Consider the following 17688-nt stretch of genomic DNA (forward strand, 5'->3'; position numbering starts at 1 on the left):
TTCTCCCAGGCTGCTTTGGCTCACAAGAAGGGGCCCCGGGAACAAGGTTGTAGCAGGAAACAGCTAACTTGAGCAAGCTCTGGCTTCAATGGGCTCTCTGTCCTGGGACAGCTCCAGATGGAAGGGCCATCCTTCACGGAGATGACAAGGAGGAAGGGGCGACTCCATGATGCACAAACCCTCACACGTTTCTCATCCTGTGGGAGGGACTGGCTAATGGGTGATTTATAGTTGGGAGTCCCTGCGGCTCCCGGCCCTGGAAGGGTGGGGATTGGAAGGAAACCCATAAAGGAAGGAGGCCTTCAAGGTCAATGCCAGAGACAACTTACATTTCTATAGCAATGTAAGGTTTATAAATCACTTTCCCTACAGTAACTCTGTGAAGAAGGTAGTGTATTATCCCCATTTTACGGAGGAGGAAATCGAGGGTCAGAGAGATCAAGGTGGAAAGGATCTTAGAAGCCCCCAAGTCCAAAGTTGAGGCCTGGGGTGGGGGTCAGTGACCTGATGAAGCCCATGTAGATAGTAAGGACAAGGGCCAGGATTAAAACCAGCTCTCCCTCTCCAAGGCCCTTTCCACTATTTCTCAGTAGAGACAGCTTGAATGAATAACCCTGATGGTAGCAAAGGGGGCTTTCCGAAACAGGCTCTCCCACCCACAAATAGAAAAGCTGAATGGGAGCTGTGGGGGCCAAGAATCCTGAGGTTCACACAGACTTATTGTTCTCTGGAGTGGAAGAGGAAGGCTGGATGGAGTCTGTGAAGGCTGGAGGGGAGGTGGCCAGAAGGCTTGTTGGCGCCCCTCACCCCCCAGCCCAAACGAGAAGAACAGACTGTTCCGGTGAGGGGCCCCGTGAGTAGGTGCTAGGGCCCACCCCTCCCCTTCAGAGCCGCCCTTTCTTAAATAGCCCGCTTCCTCTTGCTGCCGTTCCTCACCTCTGTTCCCATCCAAGGGTGAGGGAGCCCAAGTCTAGCCTAAGCCCCCCTTTAATTCAAGAGAGGAAGCGATCAGTATGATTGAAGATGACAGAGGGAATTACCTGGGCAAGGAGCCCTACCCAGGGAGGCCAGAAGTTTGGGGGAACTTTGCGGCCTTTAGACCTGAACTGCAATTAGTCAGTCTTGTGGCTGGCTCCAAGAGGCGACTCCAGAACTCATGAATAGATGGGCTCTAGAGTTGAGTCTAAGCAGGTGCCAGGAAGTACAGACGTGGGGTTTGGGGTTTGGATCCTCATAAAAATACCCAAAGGCTCTGCGATCGCACACCTAGTTCTCCTGTCTGCATCCCTTTGCTTTAGGTGATTAGATTCAAGACCTATGGCCTCTATTTTATGGATGGGAAAACTGAGGTCCTCAGTTTGATATTTATAGCTAAAGACAAGTTGAACAAATACTAGGAATCTATTTAGAACTGGAGAAGGAAATGGTGAACCACTCCAGAATCTTTGCCAAGAAAACCCCAAACGAGGAAGCCAAGAGTTGGACACAAATGAAACAATGAATAACAATAAACAAAAATCACGGGACCAAGTCATGCAAGCAAAATGTAAAACTCTGGTCAATGTATTTATGGTAGCTCCCAGGAGAACTGAGAGATGGAAGGGACCATGGAGACTGTCTAATCCAACTGGCTTATTTTAGAGATGGGGCACCTGAGACAGAGGAAAGTCAAAAAAATTTGGTCAAGGTCCTGTAGTAATATTGGAAGATTTGAACTACGGTCCTTTCCATCACACCACCGGGGTCTCAGAGAAGCTAATGAATGTGATGTAAAGAGCAACTGGCTTTGGGCCTGGGGGTCTTAGATTGAAATCCCAGTCCTGGTCCTTATGTGATTGGGCAAATACATACTAATGTCCTACTCGTTTCTGAGACCTTCAGGGTGGGATGAGGCTACTGCTTCCTCCATCTGTGAAGATTGCAGTTCTTCCACCTTTTTTATCTTGCTTGGTTCTTGTCTATATCCTTTCCCAAATGTCCTCTGTAGAACCTACCCGAAGTACTAGAGGCTTCCTCTAAATCTCCCAACATTCTCCGGGCTGCTCCATCTGCTAGCTCTCTGGCTAACACATGGCTCTTCTCCCAGCTCCACTCCACCATGAGCATCTCCTTTTGAGGGGACATCTTTTTGATCACCTCTTAAACCTGAGGCATCATGGATGATCTCTGTTGCAGGCAGCTCACACTCACTGTGGGCTTCTCCATCCCCCTTGGGTCAGGCGCCTGTTTGACTCCCCATGTTTGTACATATCACTAGAGCTCTGTCTATACAGAAGACCACAATGTCCCTTTAAACCAAGGGTCACTCATAGCCCCTGAAGTATCCATCAGTGTCTAGTCCAGTGGTCCTCAAACTTGTTAAATAGGGGTTCACTGTCCCTCAGACTCTGGGGGGTCGGACTATAGTAAAAACAAAAGCTCACACTCTGTCTCTGCCCCTCAGCCCATTTGCCATAACCCGGCGGGCTGCATAAACGTCCTCAGCAGCCGCATCTGGCCCGCAGGCCGCAGTTTGAGAACCCCTGCTCTAGTCCCTCATCGCCTGGCTATTGCTTTTCCTTCTCCTTTCCCCATCTGGATAGCTTGTCAACGTCCCTCCTAAACTGAGGGATCTCAGGAACAAAGCTACTGCAGATGGGGTCTGGCCGGGGCAGAGGGCAGGAAGACTAGAGCCCCCATTCACTTGGTTGCTGAGTCTCAAGGATTGGGCCCCACCTGATCTCTTACATCTGTCATCGTCTTTTCCCTCACACAGATACCCCAGCGCTTCGGGTTCTAATCGCCTCTCTCCTATTACAACAGCCTCCTAATTGACTTTCTGGCTTCTAGCCCCATCCTTTGCCTCCATGCAGAGGCTAAAACAAGAACTCGAAGTACAAGTGTGACCTCGTCATTTCCCTGCTCAGACTTTTAGTGGCTAAAATATAAACTGAGCTTGGTGTTTAAAGCCCATTCACAGTCTGGCTGCCAGCTGCTTTTTTCAGGTTTATTGTACTTTTAAACACTATATTCTGGGGTTCCCTGAACTCAGTGTTCCATCAGCTATCTCTATATCTTTCACCGTCCATCTCTTCATACCTAGAATGGCCTATCTCCTTTTGAGTCATTATTTTTTTATTTTTTAAATTATACTTTTTTTTTTTCATGTTTTGATAAAATAAATGTTTATTGGAAGTACAGCCCAAGCTTGTGTCCCACTGATGACTCAGAACTTATGGTCCACTAAGAGTCTCCAGATCTTTTTCATCAGGGATCCCTGTAATCCAGACATTACTTTTCCCACTTTGTACGTGCATGGTTGATTTTTTAGGGGAAATCTAAGTGCAAAACTTTCTGCTTATCCTTATTAAATTTCCTCTTATTCGATTCGGTTCCCTGTTCTAGCCTACTGAGATGTTTTTGGTTCCAGATCCTACTATCCAACATGTTAGCGATTCCTCCCAGCTCTCTGCCATCTGTAAATCCGAAAGGGGGGCCAATTGTGCCTAATGTGGCGAGGGGACGATCGGAGGACGCGCTGATTAATGATACGCTAAGAAAAATATGCTTCCCCATACCTTACAGCCTCCGACTTCAAATGCATTATGCACATTGCATGCCTTTAAATAAAGTATTGATACAGTCTGAGATAAACCGCTGCCAGATACTTCGAATTTACGGTCTGATGATCTACTCCAAGCCCCCTGAAAGCTGGCCAGGGTTGTAATGTTTTAACCATACTTTATGTCTTGTAACATATTTTAAATAGATTGGCACAATAAGTCGTGATCAAATAGATAACACATGGGTGCTGAGCACAGGCCTACGTGCGTGCGCATGGGGCTCGTGAGGCAGGAGGATCGCTTGGCCGGGGAAGGGAGGGGGAGCGCGAGCGGAGGCTGCCTGTTCGGTGCCAAACCTCAGCTTTGATCTCACTGTGTTGGCGGGGACCTGACATATTGGCTAACCAGTCTTTGTGAAAATAAAAAATGCCAGACCCGTCCTGTCCAACGGCAGGCGGGGGTGGTGATGGGGTGGGGGGGGGAGGAAAGGAAGGAGGGGAAGGAAGAAGGAGGGACAGAACAAATCATTAGCCAACTTCAGAGACTGAAAAATGCCTTCGGTAAGACCCAAATCCCACCCAGCCCAGGACGTGGGGGGAGACAACAAGCTGGAGTGGAAAGAGTAGCAGACTCTCGGGGAAGTCACTCGGCCTCTTGGTTCTATTACTTATTAGTTGCGTGACCTCAGTTTCCCCCTTTGTCCAATTGGGAGTTGGCCAGCTCTAACAGTCTTTGATTCTTGGGACAAGTTACTGCCTCTGGTGAACCAGAATCCAAGTGGCTTTTGCAGATTCTGTGTAACACCCACAGTTATATGGCTGCAGTCTGCCCGACACCATGAGAACGGCCACTACTAACGCTCACCTCCTCTTCCCACTTTTCCTTCATCCTCTTACCCCTTTTCCTTCTAAGATAGAAATCAATTCTCACGGCTCTTTCCGAAGGCATCCATCTTCATGATGGCAGCCCCTTATGTCTCCCCGAATATGAACAGAGAGGAAGAGTGAGAGAAAAAAAAAAGGACAGAGGATGAGAAGAGGCAGGATCCACAGGGATCAGATCACAGATCAGACCAGGTTCAGAAGCAACATGTCATCAAGGAAAGGAGAAAGTAAGTACTTTGATAATCCAGGTTCAATTTAACAAGCAGCTTCCTGTCATTCACTCTCAATAATGGGTCAGTAGCTACTCCTTTCTCTTTTAATCACTTCCCTCCTCTCCACTCCAGTTGGGATCTTCATCCCCTTTTATGTGGACTGGTGTAATAGCTTTCTAGTTAGCCTCTCCTCTGCAGTCTGTCCTCCAGACAACTGCCAATGTGATTTCCCTAAAGCACGAGCCTGACTAGGTTCCTCTTTAGTCCCCTGTTGCTATTTTGCTGTTGTTCAGTCATTTTCAGTCATTTCTGGTTCTCCATGACCTGTTTGGGGTTTTCTTGGTAGGAATACTGGGTTGGTTTGCCATGTTCTTCTCCAGCTCATTTGACAGATGGGGAAATTGAGGCGCAAATGAGGTTTCAGGCCTGGGACTTGGTCAGACTGTCCCCGGAGTTGAGAAGAGACCAAAACTTGCACATTTATGGAATTACGTCCTTTCCCATCTCTAGGTTTTGGGTCGTATTAGGGCGTACATTCTCTGATAGGACCCCAAAAGTCCCCAGGCTACTGTGTGGGTAGCAGGTACACATACTTCTCAGCTGCCACAGTCATGGTGGCTAGCCCCCAACCCCAGAACCTGTCCCCTCTGTGAAGGGCCAGATGACGGTTAATGGGAAAACCGACAGTTTGCAGAAAAAGGAGGTAGTAAAATTTGTGAACTTGCGTGAATGGATGGAGAGGTCCATGGGGGCTATAATTTTCACTTCCTGACATAACACAAACTTCTCAGTTTATGCAGAACCAATTAAAGATCTCTTAGGTCTCGCCATTTCACCGCCTGCCTTCCATAAAACACCACAGGGCCGGCAGCCTGCCCGTTACGGGGCTGCAAAGAATGCACGTCTCTGGCGCTCTCAGCCGTCCTCCTCACATTCCTTCCTTCTCCTTGTCCTCCATGTCCCTTCTACTTCCTGTCTCTTTTCTTAAAGGTTTCCCACTCACGGAGGGTCCCCGGGATGGGCCTGAAGGGCAGGCTATTCCTTCTCAGAACCATTGAGAACGTACAAGGTTAAGAAGAGTAACTTTGCAGAGATTCAGAGAGGGAAGGGGCTTGAAATGTCCCTTGGCATCACAGAATTTGAGAGTCCCAACCCTATTCCAAAGGAATCCCCACTCTAATACACTAACAAGCTGCTCCGAGACCTCCAAGGATGGAGAATCCATCCTCTCTCAAGCCAGTCATTCCGCTTTGGGACAAGCCTAAATTGTTCTCATTTCAATTTCCACCCTTGATTCCTGGTTCTGCCATTCTGGGCCCATCTGAACAAGACCAATCCCTCTTCCATGTAATAATCCTCCCGATACTTGAACTCAGCTCTTGTGTTCTGAAAGAGTCTTTTGTGTTTTCCTGTCCTGGACCCTTTTAAGGGTCCTCCCCCATCCTTATCGATATCCTACCTAATACCTTAGATGACTTCACAACAACTTTTTTTTTTTTTAATTTTTCCTGAGGCTTGCCCAGGGTCACACAGCTAGGAAGTGTTAAGTGTCTGAGACCAGATTTGAACTCGGGTCCTCCTGAATTCAAGGATGCTGCTCTATCCACTGCGCCACCTAGCTGCCCCCATTTCACAACAACTCTGGAAGTAGGTGCTGTTCTTAGCCCCATTTAACAGTTTAGGAAACTGAGGCAGACAGTGGTGATATGACTCCCAGAGTTCTTGTGAGAATCAAAGGAAATAGCACTGGTAAAGTACATGATATAAATGCTAGTTATTAGCACTATTTGTTTAATAGCCCCCTTAAAAAAAGGAAAGTTGGGTAATCCTGTGGGGAAAAAAAATAGTGATCTGATTTCAAATTTAGTTTCTCTCAGGATACTCCAAGGCCTCATCTCCTTCATTTGCAAAAAGCTTTCCTCCCAGCCCCTCCGTAAGACTGGCGGTTTATTATCATCTCCATTTTTCAAATAAGGCTAAGTCACAAAACTAGCAAGTGTTAAAGCCTAAATGTGCTCTGGGTTTCGACTCCATGTCCATCCATCACCCTTCACTACGCCGCAGCCAGTTCTTAAACCATAAGGGGAGATCACTTCCTCCGTGGAAGGCTCAGGTACCATCTGCCACCATGGCAGATGAGTGGGTTTACCCAGATTAAGTGGCCTATGAGCACAGAACATCTGAGCTGGAAGAACAGTCAGATGTCACCGGGTCCAGTCTCATTTTACAGATGAGCAAACTGAGGTCCTGAGAGGGCACACAGCCAGTGAGTCATAGAGAAACAAATAGAAGCTGGATGTGCTGACTCTAAGTACAGGTTCTTTCCGTACACCAAAAGGGAGAGGAGACACTGGCGGGGGTGGGAGAACAGTGCTGCCAAGATCTGACAGTTGAGACCTCTGAATATTTCCAATCAACTGGTTAAACATCATTCACAGTGCCGGTTTTTGAGTCTTGGGCAGTCAGCATAGCTTGCCTCTCGACATTTAATAAGCATTTGCTTTGTAGCCCCTTTGCTCCCCCCTAGTCCATTCCTCCCATCATCACTTGCCCCACATGCCCTTCCCCCTGACCTTTCGTCCATGATATCCCTGAATTCCGGGGTCTCCCTGCCAAGACAAAGAAAAGACCGTTAGGATGATGACGCTCATGAGCAGAGGAAAAAACCATTTACCCAGGGAGCTGGCCCTAGACTGGAGACTCTGTGGATTGGCTGCCAGAGACAACCATTTGTCTTTCTCACCCAGCTCTTGGCCCCCCAGACCCTCAGAGCAGGAAGGGATTTTGGATGCACGGTGGCCAGCCCCCATATGAGGGCCGTGTGTGAACTGGCCAACATCCATACCACGTGGTCACCCAGGCCTTCCTGGAAGAGTGCTACTCGAGTATTCACAGCTCCCGGGAAAGCCTGGTGTCCTTGGGAAGAACTCAATTGTTAGGAAGGTTTTCCTCACATTGAGCTGAAACTTGCTTCCCTACATCTGCTCCTCCATTGCTCTAGTTCTGTCCTTGAGCCAAGCCAAACAAGTTTAATCCCCCCTTTCACATGATATCTTTCTACTCCCCCCTTCTCCCACTTAAGTCCTTTTTGGTTAGCTAAACATCCCCATTTCCTTTGGCAAGATCTCTGTTCTCTTTCTACCCCAGTCACTCCCTCCTGTATGTCCTCCATCCCAACAGTGTGCTCCCTCACAAAATACCCACATTGGAAGGAACCTCAGAGGACATCGGTCCAACAGATGCCCAAAATGTAACATCCAGAACTCAAGAGAATTTTCCAAATGGCTTCTGACAAGGGTGGAGGACCCAAGGATGATTGCCTCCTCCCCCATTCTGGGTAACCTAAAGTCTAAGATCATTTAAGCCAGTGCTCCTCAAACTTTTAAAATAGGGGCCAGTTCACTGTCCCTCAGACTGTGGGAGGGCCGGATATAGTAAAAACAAAACCTCACGCTCTGTCTCTGCCCCTCGGCCCATTTGCCATAACCCGGCAGACCGCATAAATGTCCTCAGCGGCCGCATCTGGCCCGCTGGCCGTAGTTTGAGAACCCCTGATTTAAACCATCATAAGGACCTGCCATGTCATATTGTGGACTTATCACAATCATTAAAACGATGGCTCCCCAACATCTAGAACTCAAGATAATTTTCCAAATGGCTTCTGGGTTACAGGAGGCTTAATTATTTTTATAATTCAGCTTTGATATTCCAGAATATAAGGGACAGAGAGATTGAATTTTCAATCAGAAGACCCGAGCAGTTTTTACTTACTAGCCTATGTGTGCAATGGAGAAAACCTTTCTCCTCCTCTGGGACTCAGTTGCCTCATTTTTGAATTGAGGCTGGGGGACTAGAGGGTTTCTGTGGCAAAGTTGTAACTAAGGCTTTTAGGGAAACTCTCACAAAATGCCTTTTAGGGCAAATGGCATAAAGTAAGCTCCCAGTTAGAGTTGGTGGGAATGAGGGAGGGGGAGGGGGAAGGATCAGTGAAGCTGCTTCGAGGGACACTATTGATCAGGATGGGGCGGGGGCTCACTGACGCCCATTTTCTAGGTTGACTTGGTTTGACTAGTTATTCTTGTAAACTAGATGCTAAGCTCTGTTGTTTATATAAAGCAGGACTGGTGCTAATAGAGTTCTCTAAATTCTGTACCCTGAGGCAAAATCCTAGTGACCACAGCCTAGTTCTAGCTCAGCTCTAGGATCACAATTTTTCACTCTTCCATAGGCTCTTTCAGCTCTGGCATATGTTGTAATAATGTGAATGTTTTCTTTACTCTAATTAGTTTTCCCAAAATGTGTTATAAGAAAGAGCACTGAGCTGGGAGTCAGGAGACCTGCACGCAATATGGCCCCCTTGGCCACATGACTTTGGGGGATGTGGTCCCTGTTCTCTCTGGATGAGCTGGAGGTGCTCAGGCAAAGGCCGGATGACCCTGTGTCAGGAATGATGTAGAGAGGATTTCTGCTCTTGTAACAATTTCCTCTTTTATCAAATGAAAAAATTGGACTACATAATCTTGGCGGTGGCTCTACCATTTTCTGGTTTGCTCAGTTTCCCTGAGAACAGGGGTGTTCCTATCCTCCTTTTGTTTTCCCATGTTCCTAGTATGGGCTGGGTAATTAGCAGATGTTGAATAAATACTGGGGAAGTGATTGATTTCCTAGATGCTTTGATGTCAGCCAAACTGGGCTATGCTTTGTGCCAATTGGCCAGGTGAAACACTGCTGTGTGTCTCAAAGTTCTTATCTCATCAACTCAACTCTCTCTCTCTTCTCCTCTTCCTCCCTCCTTCCTTCCTTCCCTCCCTCCCTCCCTCTCTCTCTCTCTCTCTCTCTCTCTCTCTCTCTCTCTCTCTCTCTCTCTCTCTCTCTTCTCTCTCTCTCTCTCTCTCTCTCTCTCTCTCTCTCTCTCTCTCTCTCTCTCTCTCTCTCTCTCTCTCTCCCTTTCTCCCTTCTTTCTTCCTTCTCTCTCTCTTCTTCTCTTTCTTCTTTCTCTTTCACTCATCTCTCCCTCTCCCTGTCTCTGCTCTGTCTCCTCTCTTTGTGCATTTTTCTTTCTCTCTCATCCTCCTTCAGTTTCTCCCTAACAACCACAGGCCACCATATTGCTTCATTGCTCTCACCTTTTGGTCCAGGAGGTCCAGGTAAGCCCTGTAAAGTGACAAGAATAACAGAGTATGAGACAATCTTTCTTAGTCCTAAGTGGTTTGCAATAGCACAGATTATTTTGAGTGAGGACAGAAAGGAAGACCAACAATTTCCCAGAGGCCCCTTGAGCATGGTATATACAAAGGTATTCTTGCAAAAAAGGAAAAAGGAGCCTGACCATTCTGGGTTTCAACCTTTTTCCAGGGACTGTGCAGCCATGGACAAATCCCTTCCTCTGGGAGCTGGCTTCCTTTCTCCTGAAATGTGACCTGAATAAGATCCCTTCCAGCTCTGCCTTTTTTTGATTCAACAATTATTCAAAATGAGATGTTTGTTATAAACTAAGGCAGGTGAAACAAGAAGAACAAAATATATGATAATTGCAAAGTAATGGAAACCCAAAAGAATCACCAAGAAGAAATCTAGTTCTAGCTTTGGGCAGCTTCAAACCCCAAAAGGCTCTTGAAGAACAGATAATGAAGCACATTTCTCTCCTTTTGACAGAGATGGGAGAGATTTGGGCAGCCTGTTGAATACATTATTAGAAGAGCTTAGAACTTAGCTGAGTGTCTGGCACATAGTAGGTGCTTAATACATATTTATGATTGATTAGTTGATTGATTGAGACACTATATCAGATGACTTTTCATAGCCTAGTTTTCATTTTATAAGGAAGGGCTCAATTTGAAGGGAACAGGTTTTCCTAGAAGTAAAGGGTATAAAAACAAAAAGCAGCAATAAAACTTATTTTTTTAAAGACTGGTTGGGATAGGGGTAGGCGAATGCTCATAGGGAGCCAATTCTCCAATCTTAAGATCATAGATCTCAAGCCCAAAAGGGACCCTAAGAGTCATACAGTTTAAACTTCCTGTTTTCCAATGAGGTAATTGAGCCCAAGAGGGGAAAGCACAGGTGGTAAGAAGCAAAGATGGCTTTCATCCATCGCCTCCCATATGGGTCCCCCCGGATATCTAAGATCCTGCTTCCCCAGAAGATGGAAGAGGGTGTTCAGTCTCTGGAGAGGCTCTGGAGAGGCTCCTGGGACAGAATACGTGTGTCTGAAATTTATAAAATGAAATAATATCGAGAGAGGGCATTTTAATGGGAGACTTAAGGGACCTGAGATATCATTTGGCTCAACCTCTTTGAGGTGAAGAAACTGGGCTCTGAAGAGGGAGGGAGCATCTTGGAGGAGGGGAATGCTTTTTCTCTATGAAAATGGCGAGAACATCTTTGGAGATGGGATGGTTTGCTTTGGTTTGGTCCAAGTCCACACTTCTCCTCCCCACATCCTCCCTCCCCCCAATCTTGCCTGTTTCCAAGTTCAGATCCCTTCCTAAAACCAACTTCTTCCAGCAGCTCGGGCTTCCTGAAGCTATTTCTGAACATACTCAAGTCCCCAGGGTACTGGTTTTGGCAGCGGTTCCCACCTTCCCCTGGAAGGGACGGCTGCATTCTCTCGGGTGAAGGACACTTCCAAGGGACAGGCAGGGGACTTGGGAGAGGAGAACAATGCTGACTCTCCTCGGAGCTACGCTGAGTAGGGGTGGGAGACTGGAGCCATCCTGTGGGCTTGGCTCTGAGACTAGATGGGTATTGTGATTGGCCAATAGTTTGGCTTCTGGGGTTTGAACTAGGTTAGTTTGCTGGATCTCTGGAAATGAGCACATTAGTCTGAATTCTAATGGATTTAAATAATGTAATCCTACGGAGCAGGGAGTGTTAGTTTTGCCATTATCCCTATCGGACATCTAAGGAGACCGAGGCTCATAGAGGCTAAACATGACAGTGTCCGGGTTCCTGGGGCCAATGCCTTTCTGCCTCTCAGGGATTGTCCATATTCTTCTTTCATATTGGCATCTAATCTTAAGAATGAAATAATAAGTGGGATTTGGAAATTCTAGTGACATTCCTATTGGATCTGTAGTTGGAGAGCAGCTCCATCTGGAGGCAGGGGAATGGTGTAATTGCCCTGTGGGCCTGCAGCTCTGGTGTCCTATTGAGCTCCACTGATGGGTTCCATCCAGGTGACCCTGTGGCAGTAGCACCAGATTGGATCCGCATGGAAACCTACCTTTCCGTCCTTGCCTGGTTTCCCTGGCTCTCCTGTTTTGCCCTGTGATCCAAGAGAAAGATATAGAGAGAACGTTAGAGAGACTCTTGAGTTGTGGTGCCCCATTCCTCCTGTGAACCCCCCAGTCCAGAAATCCTTTTCAAGGCAGCTCTTAGCCTTGGAAGGCTGGTACTGACTGGGGATCATGGAGGCTGGTTCCTGCTGGGGTTTCTGGTCACAATCCCCTGGAAGGCCCCTGATCAAACCCATGAGTTGGTGGGAAGAGACCAGCATTTCTTTAGGCAACAGTTTGAGAGAGAGAAGGACAAATGATTGTTTCCTCATCTAGGTTTCTTTCTGCCATTCTGACAATCAGGCAGGAGGAGTGGACACTATTAAGCTATTCTCCATTCCTTACAGGGAGGGGTGATGAGAGAACGGTGAAAAGATCATACTTACAGGGGGCCCCATGGGCCCTGGTTGTCCTGGGTTACCCAGAGGGCCGATGGGTCCAGCAGGTCCAGGGGGACCAGGCGGCCCGGGGGGGCCTTGGATGCCTGCTTGTCCCTGTTCACCCTGAGGTTCATGGAAAAAGCAGTTAGAAGATAAAGCTGCACTGCGGTCTCCCATCATTGTGCAGTGAGCCCCAGGAAGCCTCAGCCCTCCAATGGTGACAATGAAGGTGATGGTGAAGGAGGTGAGGGTGGTGATATTGGTGATCACATGCAGGAAGGAGTGTGGTAGTCAAAGGAGGAGAGCCAGGAGCACCGGACCCTAAACCGGCCATGGGTGGGGGGTCACTCCCAGACTGGCCTTTTCCCAACTGGTTCCAGTGAGGGAGGTTTGATTGGCCCAGGAAGGTCCAGCAATGCTTGCTAATTTTACACCAGATGGTGTCGCTCCCTGAGCTAAATTTGTGGGGAAGCATGTGACTTCGTTTTCCTAATTTTAAGAAAATTGTCTTTTTCTCAAGCAAACAATCAACTTCAACTGCCTAAATAGCCTTCCATTTTCTCTTGGAAGGCAAGACTCTAGGCCAATGGTTGGGAGTTATGCAGAGGAGAATTTTAGCTACAGAAAAGGGAAAATTTCATAAAAATTCTAACTGGCCCCAAATGAAACAGATTGTTCTGGGAAGTTTCAAGTTCCCCATCATTAGAGGTCCTTGAGCAAAAACTGGATGTTATCAAGAGGATTCAACGCTTGGGTCAAGGGTGGACTGGGTCCATCTGAGGTGCCTCCTGAATGAAATCTAGATAGTCGAGGTTCCTTCCCATGTGTTGATTCTTTGATCATAGATTTGCCTTCAAAGGATTCTGGGGGGGGGGGGGAGACTAATACTTCCCCTATAGAATCACTTCTACTGGCCAATCTGTGACTCCAACTCCTCCAAGGATCGGATACTCTGAGATTGGAGATTGAGAAGTAGCATATTCCAGCATCAAGGGGAATGGGCCTGGACTTAGGAGACCCGAGATCAAGTTCACCTCCATCCCATTCTCTGTGTGACCCTGGGTAATCAATTTAATCTCTCCGGGCCTTAGCTTTCTCTCCTGTAATGAGGGGGCTAGAATCTCACCTAGAATACCAGACTAGGAAAGCACTTCAGAGGACAGTTTATCTATCTGATCATACTTTAGGAATTCCCTCTACAGCAGTTTTCCATGTGTGAATATCCAGCTTCTAATTAAAAAAAATCCTGGTGACACATTTTGATAGTGCCTTAAAAACATTTCCATGAGGAAGACAGAGTAATGTGCAAGGGACTAAGGGTCTTTTGTGGCTACAATTATCCCAATTTTACTGAGGAGGAAACTGAGATGCTGAGAAGGTGCTTATTTGCCCGTGGTTTCACATCTCCCAAGAAAAGTGAATACTCTTTAAGGTCTAAAAAGCAGATTACCCACACTACCTCATTTGATCCTGGAAATAGCTTAGGGAGGTAAGTGCTGTTATTGCCTCTTTTACAAGTAAGGAAATGGAAGCAGCCCGAGGCTGAGTGACTTATTCAGAGACCCACAACTAGGAAAAATCTTTCTGAGGCTGGATTGGAACTCAGTTTTTCCCAACTCTACGCCCAATGCTCTCTACATTACCTACTTAGCCACCTATGCTGACCTGGGAAGGTCTCCAGACTCCAAATCCCTTGTTCTTGCCCAATCCCTTGCAGCCTTCCTGACGCAGCCCTGAACACTTTAGTGTAGACCCACTGGTTGGGAAGTTTCCCTTCATATCAAAGAGGATATTGTAGTCCCATCAGCCCATCAATGCTCCCTGCCCTGGCAGCCAAGAGCAAAAAAATGGCGTCCCACCTGAATATGGCAAGGACATCTCCCCATCCCCCACCACATGCATGCAAGTCTGCTCTCTCTGGGCTGAATATCCCAACTGATCCTGGAGGATCTGGAAAGCCCTGCCCAGCTGGAGGTTTTGTGATGCTGTGATTAGCTGGCGGGACCATCCTGCGCACTCCCCCAGGGGAAGGCAAGCACAATGTGAGAGTGTGTGTTGTGTGTGTGTGTGTGTGTGTGTATGTGTGTGTGTGTGTGTGACTGCCTGAGCAGGGGGAATCTGAGCCCTTTTCTTCTGTACATGCATGGAGCTTCCAGTGTACCCATATATGGAGCATTGAAAGCCACTCTCCAACAGACATTTAGCTAGCTCACATATTTTCTCCATGACCTCCAAAGAAAAGATATGAGCTAAGCTCCTGGAGGAGGAGCCAAATAAAAAACCAGCTCTGTTTGGTTTAGAGCCAAGAGCCGGGAACTGGTGATCAGGACCCCAGGCTCATAATCCAGCTTTAGCACTAACCAAGTATTTGTATTGGGGTAGATCGGTGAAGTGGGAAGAGTCTTGTCTTTGGAATCTGACCTTAGGTCTCTGGGTCTTGATTTGTTCCTCTATAACATGGGGACAAATCTACCTGCACGCCCTCCATCTAAGAACCTCAGACTGCTCGTCTGTCATGAGCACTACCTTCTCAGCATTGCTATGAAGATCAAATGAGATCATGTGGGTGGGGGCTTTGAAACCTTAGAATCCGCAGCTATGATCATCTTTACTACAGGACTGTTGAAGGAAACGCCTTACAAAAGCACGTCTCCGTAACATATAGTATCGGATCAGATGGATTATTTCATTAGCACAGGGAACGATGAGTATTGTTGAGGGGGGGTTCAGCAGCCATTTTACACCCCACAGTCAGAGAATTAGCCGGACCACATGCTCAAGGTCCCATCCACCCAGTGTGACACGGGTGGGACTCAATTCCAGACTCTCTCGCTATCATCCCTTGAATGCAGAATGATATAATAATATGTACATGCAAATATTATGTGGCCATAAGCATCATCTCTGTTATTAAACACGATGGGTCAGAGTAGGCTGGCCAAGTAGGTGCGGCTCTGAAGCTGGTCTGGGACCCCTGCTCTCAGATCCTGTTCACTGCTGAGTGACGCCTGGATTAGGGGCCCTGAGTGCCCAAAGGCTGTCTAGGACTTGGCGGCCCGTACCAGGGTCAGGGAACACACGCATCAGATGTCCCTCAGTATTTTTAGTCATCGATCAGAGCTCTGGGTTTGGTTCTGCAGAGATGCTTATTTACTCCCAGCCTTCAGACAGTGGGCCGCCGACCCGCCCACTGTGCCCTGCTCTAAGCGCCCTTCATGTCAGGACAATGGCTTTCCAGGTTGACTTTAAAAGGCAACGCCCTCATTTTACATGGATCCTAGTGAAAGGAAGGTCTTGTCTGAGGTCACAGGTAGTGAGCATCACAGCCTACATTCAACTGAGACCGTCTCCATGGCTCCAAACCCACAAATGCCCTGCCCATGGCCTTACAAGGTGGACTCTGATTCTGAGCCCCAAACTACACCCCAAGCAATGAAGAAGGTGCCATAGGAAGAAGGTAAACAATTCTGAAAGACTTGGGAATTTGGCTCAACACAATGGAACCCTCCACCGCATCAGAGGATTCCTGATAAAATAAACCATCCACTTTCATCCAGGAGCTGATAGGTGCAAAGAGCACATGGAAGCACAGGGGTTTGGCTTTTTTTTTCTGCTATAACTAATGTGGGAACTATATGTATTTTAGCAGACTTTGTATTTTTTTTGCTTTCTCACTGTGGGGAACTAAAAATAAAATAAAATTGAATTAAAGATGAAAAATAAAAGTAATTTCAAATTGAAAAAAAAATACTTGTAATCAGGATACCTGATTATAACTCCTTACTAATTTTGATCATAGCAGAACCCTGAATCTCAGTTTCCTCATCTGTAAAAGGGGAATGATAGCTCCCTCAAATAATTATTGCAAATGCTTTGTAAACATCAAAGTGCCATAGAATTTCAAACATTCCACACCCTAAATGGGGGTGGAGGTTTCTGACAGCTTGGGTGATTTCTTCCCTTGTTTAAGTTTTTGAGTTGTTTTTTTTTTTTCCAAAAACACTGAAAAGTAGCCAGCTGCTCTGCCTTTCACCAGCTTTAATACCAGTCAGAGGGAAAAGATATCATGGCCATTAGATCACAGGATTCAGAGTTAAAAGAGCCCAGGAGTTCTTAACCTGGTGTCCATAGACTCCCAAGTAGTCCACGGAGAGATTTCAAGGGTTCTATGAACTTGTAATAAAAACAACATCTTGATTTTTATTAACTTCTAACTGAAATTTAACATTTTCTATAATTATTTAAATTATTTAAAAATATTATGCTAAAAGATTTGTGTGATGATCAACTGTGATGGAGTTGGCAGCAAATCAAGATGATTCCAAGACACTTGGGATGGAAACTGCCACCTGCATTCAGAGAAACTGTGGAGACTGAGTATGCATTGAAGCATATTTTAATCTTTTTTTATTTATTTGTTTGCTTTTTCTTTCTCATGTTTTTCCCCTTTGGGTCCAATTTCCCCCTACAACATGGCAAATATGGAAATATATTTAAAAAGAGTGCATATGTATAACATATCAGTTTGTTGTCTTGGGGAAAGGGGAGATATGGGAAGGAGGGAGAAAATTTGGAACACAGAAGCTTTCAAAAATTAATCCTGGAAACTATCTTTATGTGTATTTGGAAAAATAAAATACTACTGAAGGGAAAAAAAAAAGATTAGGCCGAGAAGGGTCCATGGCACAAAAAAGATCAAGCATCCCTGATTTAAGTGTGATGGAGGGAGTGACCCTGTCCAGGTCTGGGGCCCTTGCCCTGATGAGTCCGGAGGCTTGGCCGGCCTCCCCCTCCTGGAAGCCTTCCCTGCAGAAGTCACTGCGTGGGTCAAGAGAAGGCATCTACCTGAAAGGTGCGTCTTTTTATGACGGGGGGCGGTGCTAGCCGCACCGAATTGAGAAGAGGCAGCAGCTGAGGAGGTCAGAGATAGAGGCCAAAGTCACAAGTAGCCAGGAAGGTGCCGAGGTCCCAGAAGGGCAGGTCAGGACAGAGAGAGGGAGAGAGAAGAGAGGGAAGAAAGGTTAATGAGGGGAAGCTGTAGGGGAGACGAGGAGAAGAGGCGGTGGGCAGAGGGGAGACCCCAGGGCAAACCTCAGAGCTCCGAGATTCCTCTGCCTGTCTCCTGGAGCCAGATCAAGGGACACCTCGGTGAGCATACGGACTGTGGAAAGGTCAAGTTTGGGTCCCTGAGGATTTGCCCCATTAATCTCTGGAGAGAGGGTGCATCCCAGGGAAAAGGGCTCCCCTTCTGCGGGGTGGCATCCCTGGCCCGAGAGGGTGCCTCAGAGCGAGAGGTTTGCCCCGGCTCTCCCCCCTGCCCTCATTCGTCCCTGCCCATCCGACGTGGCTCTGTTGGAGCCAAGGAGCCCGCCTTGCCGAGGGGCCAACACAGT

The 17688-nt window shown here is 47.1% G+C and overlaps 1 protein-coding gene across 1 annotated transcript in view; it reads right to left on the minus strand.

Moving 5' to 3' along the window:
* Positions 1-17688, minus strand: part of COL13A1 (collagen type XIII alpha 1 chain) — a 120690-nt gene that overhangs the window by 62790 nt on the left and 40212 nt on the right. The window contains exons 12-16 of the mRNA XM_074296546.1: positions 17141-17206; positions 12302-12418; positions 11864-11905; positions 9767-9792; positions 7212-7248 (exon numbers count right to left, since the gene is read on the minus strand). Of these exons, the coding sequence (XP_074152647.1) occupies positions 7212-7248; positions 9767-9792; positions 11864-11905; positions 12302-12418; positions 17141-17206 (288 nt within the window). The remainder of the gene's footprint in view (positions 1-7211; positions 7249-9766; positions 9793-11863; positions 11906-12301; positions 12419-17140; positions 17207-17688) is intronic.

The sequence above is a fragment of the Sminthopsis crassicaudata genome, chromosome 2 (genome assembly GCF_048593235.1).
Source record: "Sminthopsis crassicaudata isolate SCR6 chromosome 2, ASM4859323v1, whole genome shotgun sequence".
Lineage (NCBI taxonomy): Eukaryota > Metazoa > Chordata > Mammalia > Dasyuromorphia > Dasyuridae > Sminthopsis > Sminthopsis crassicaudata.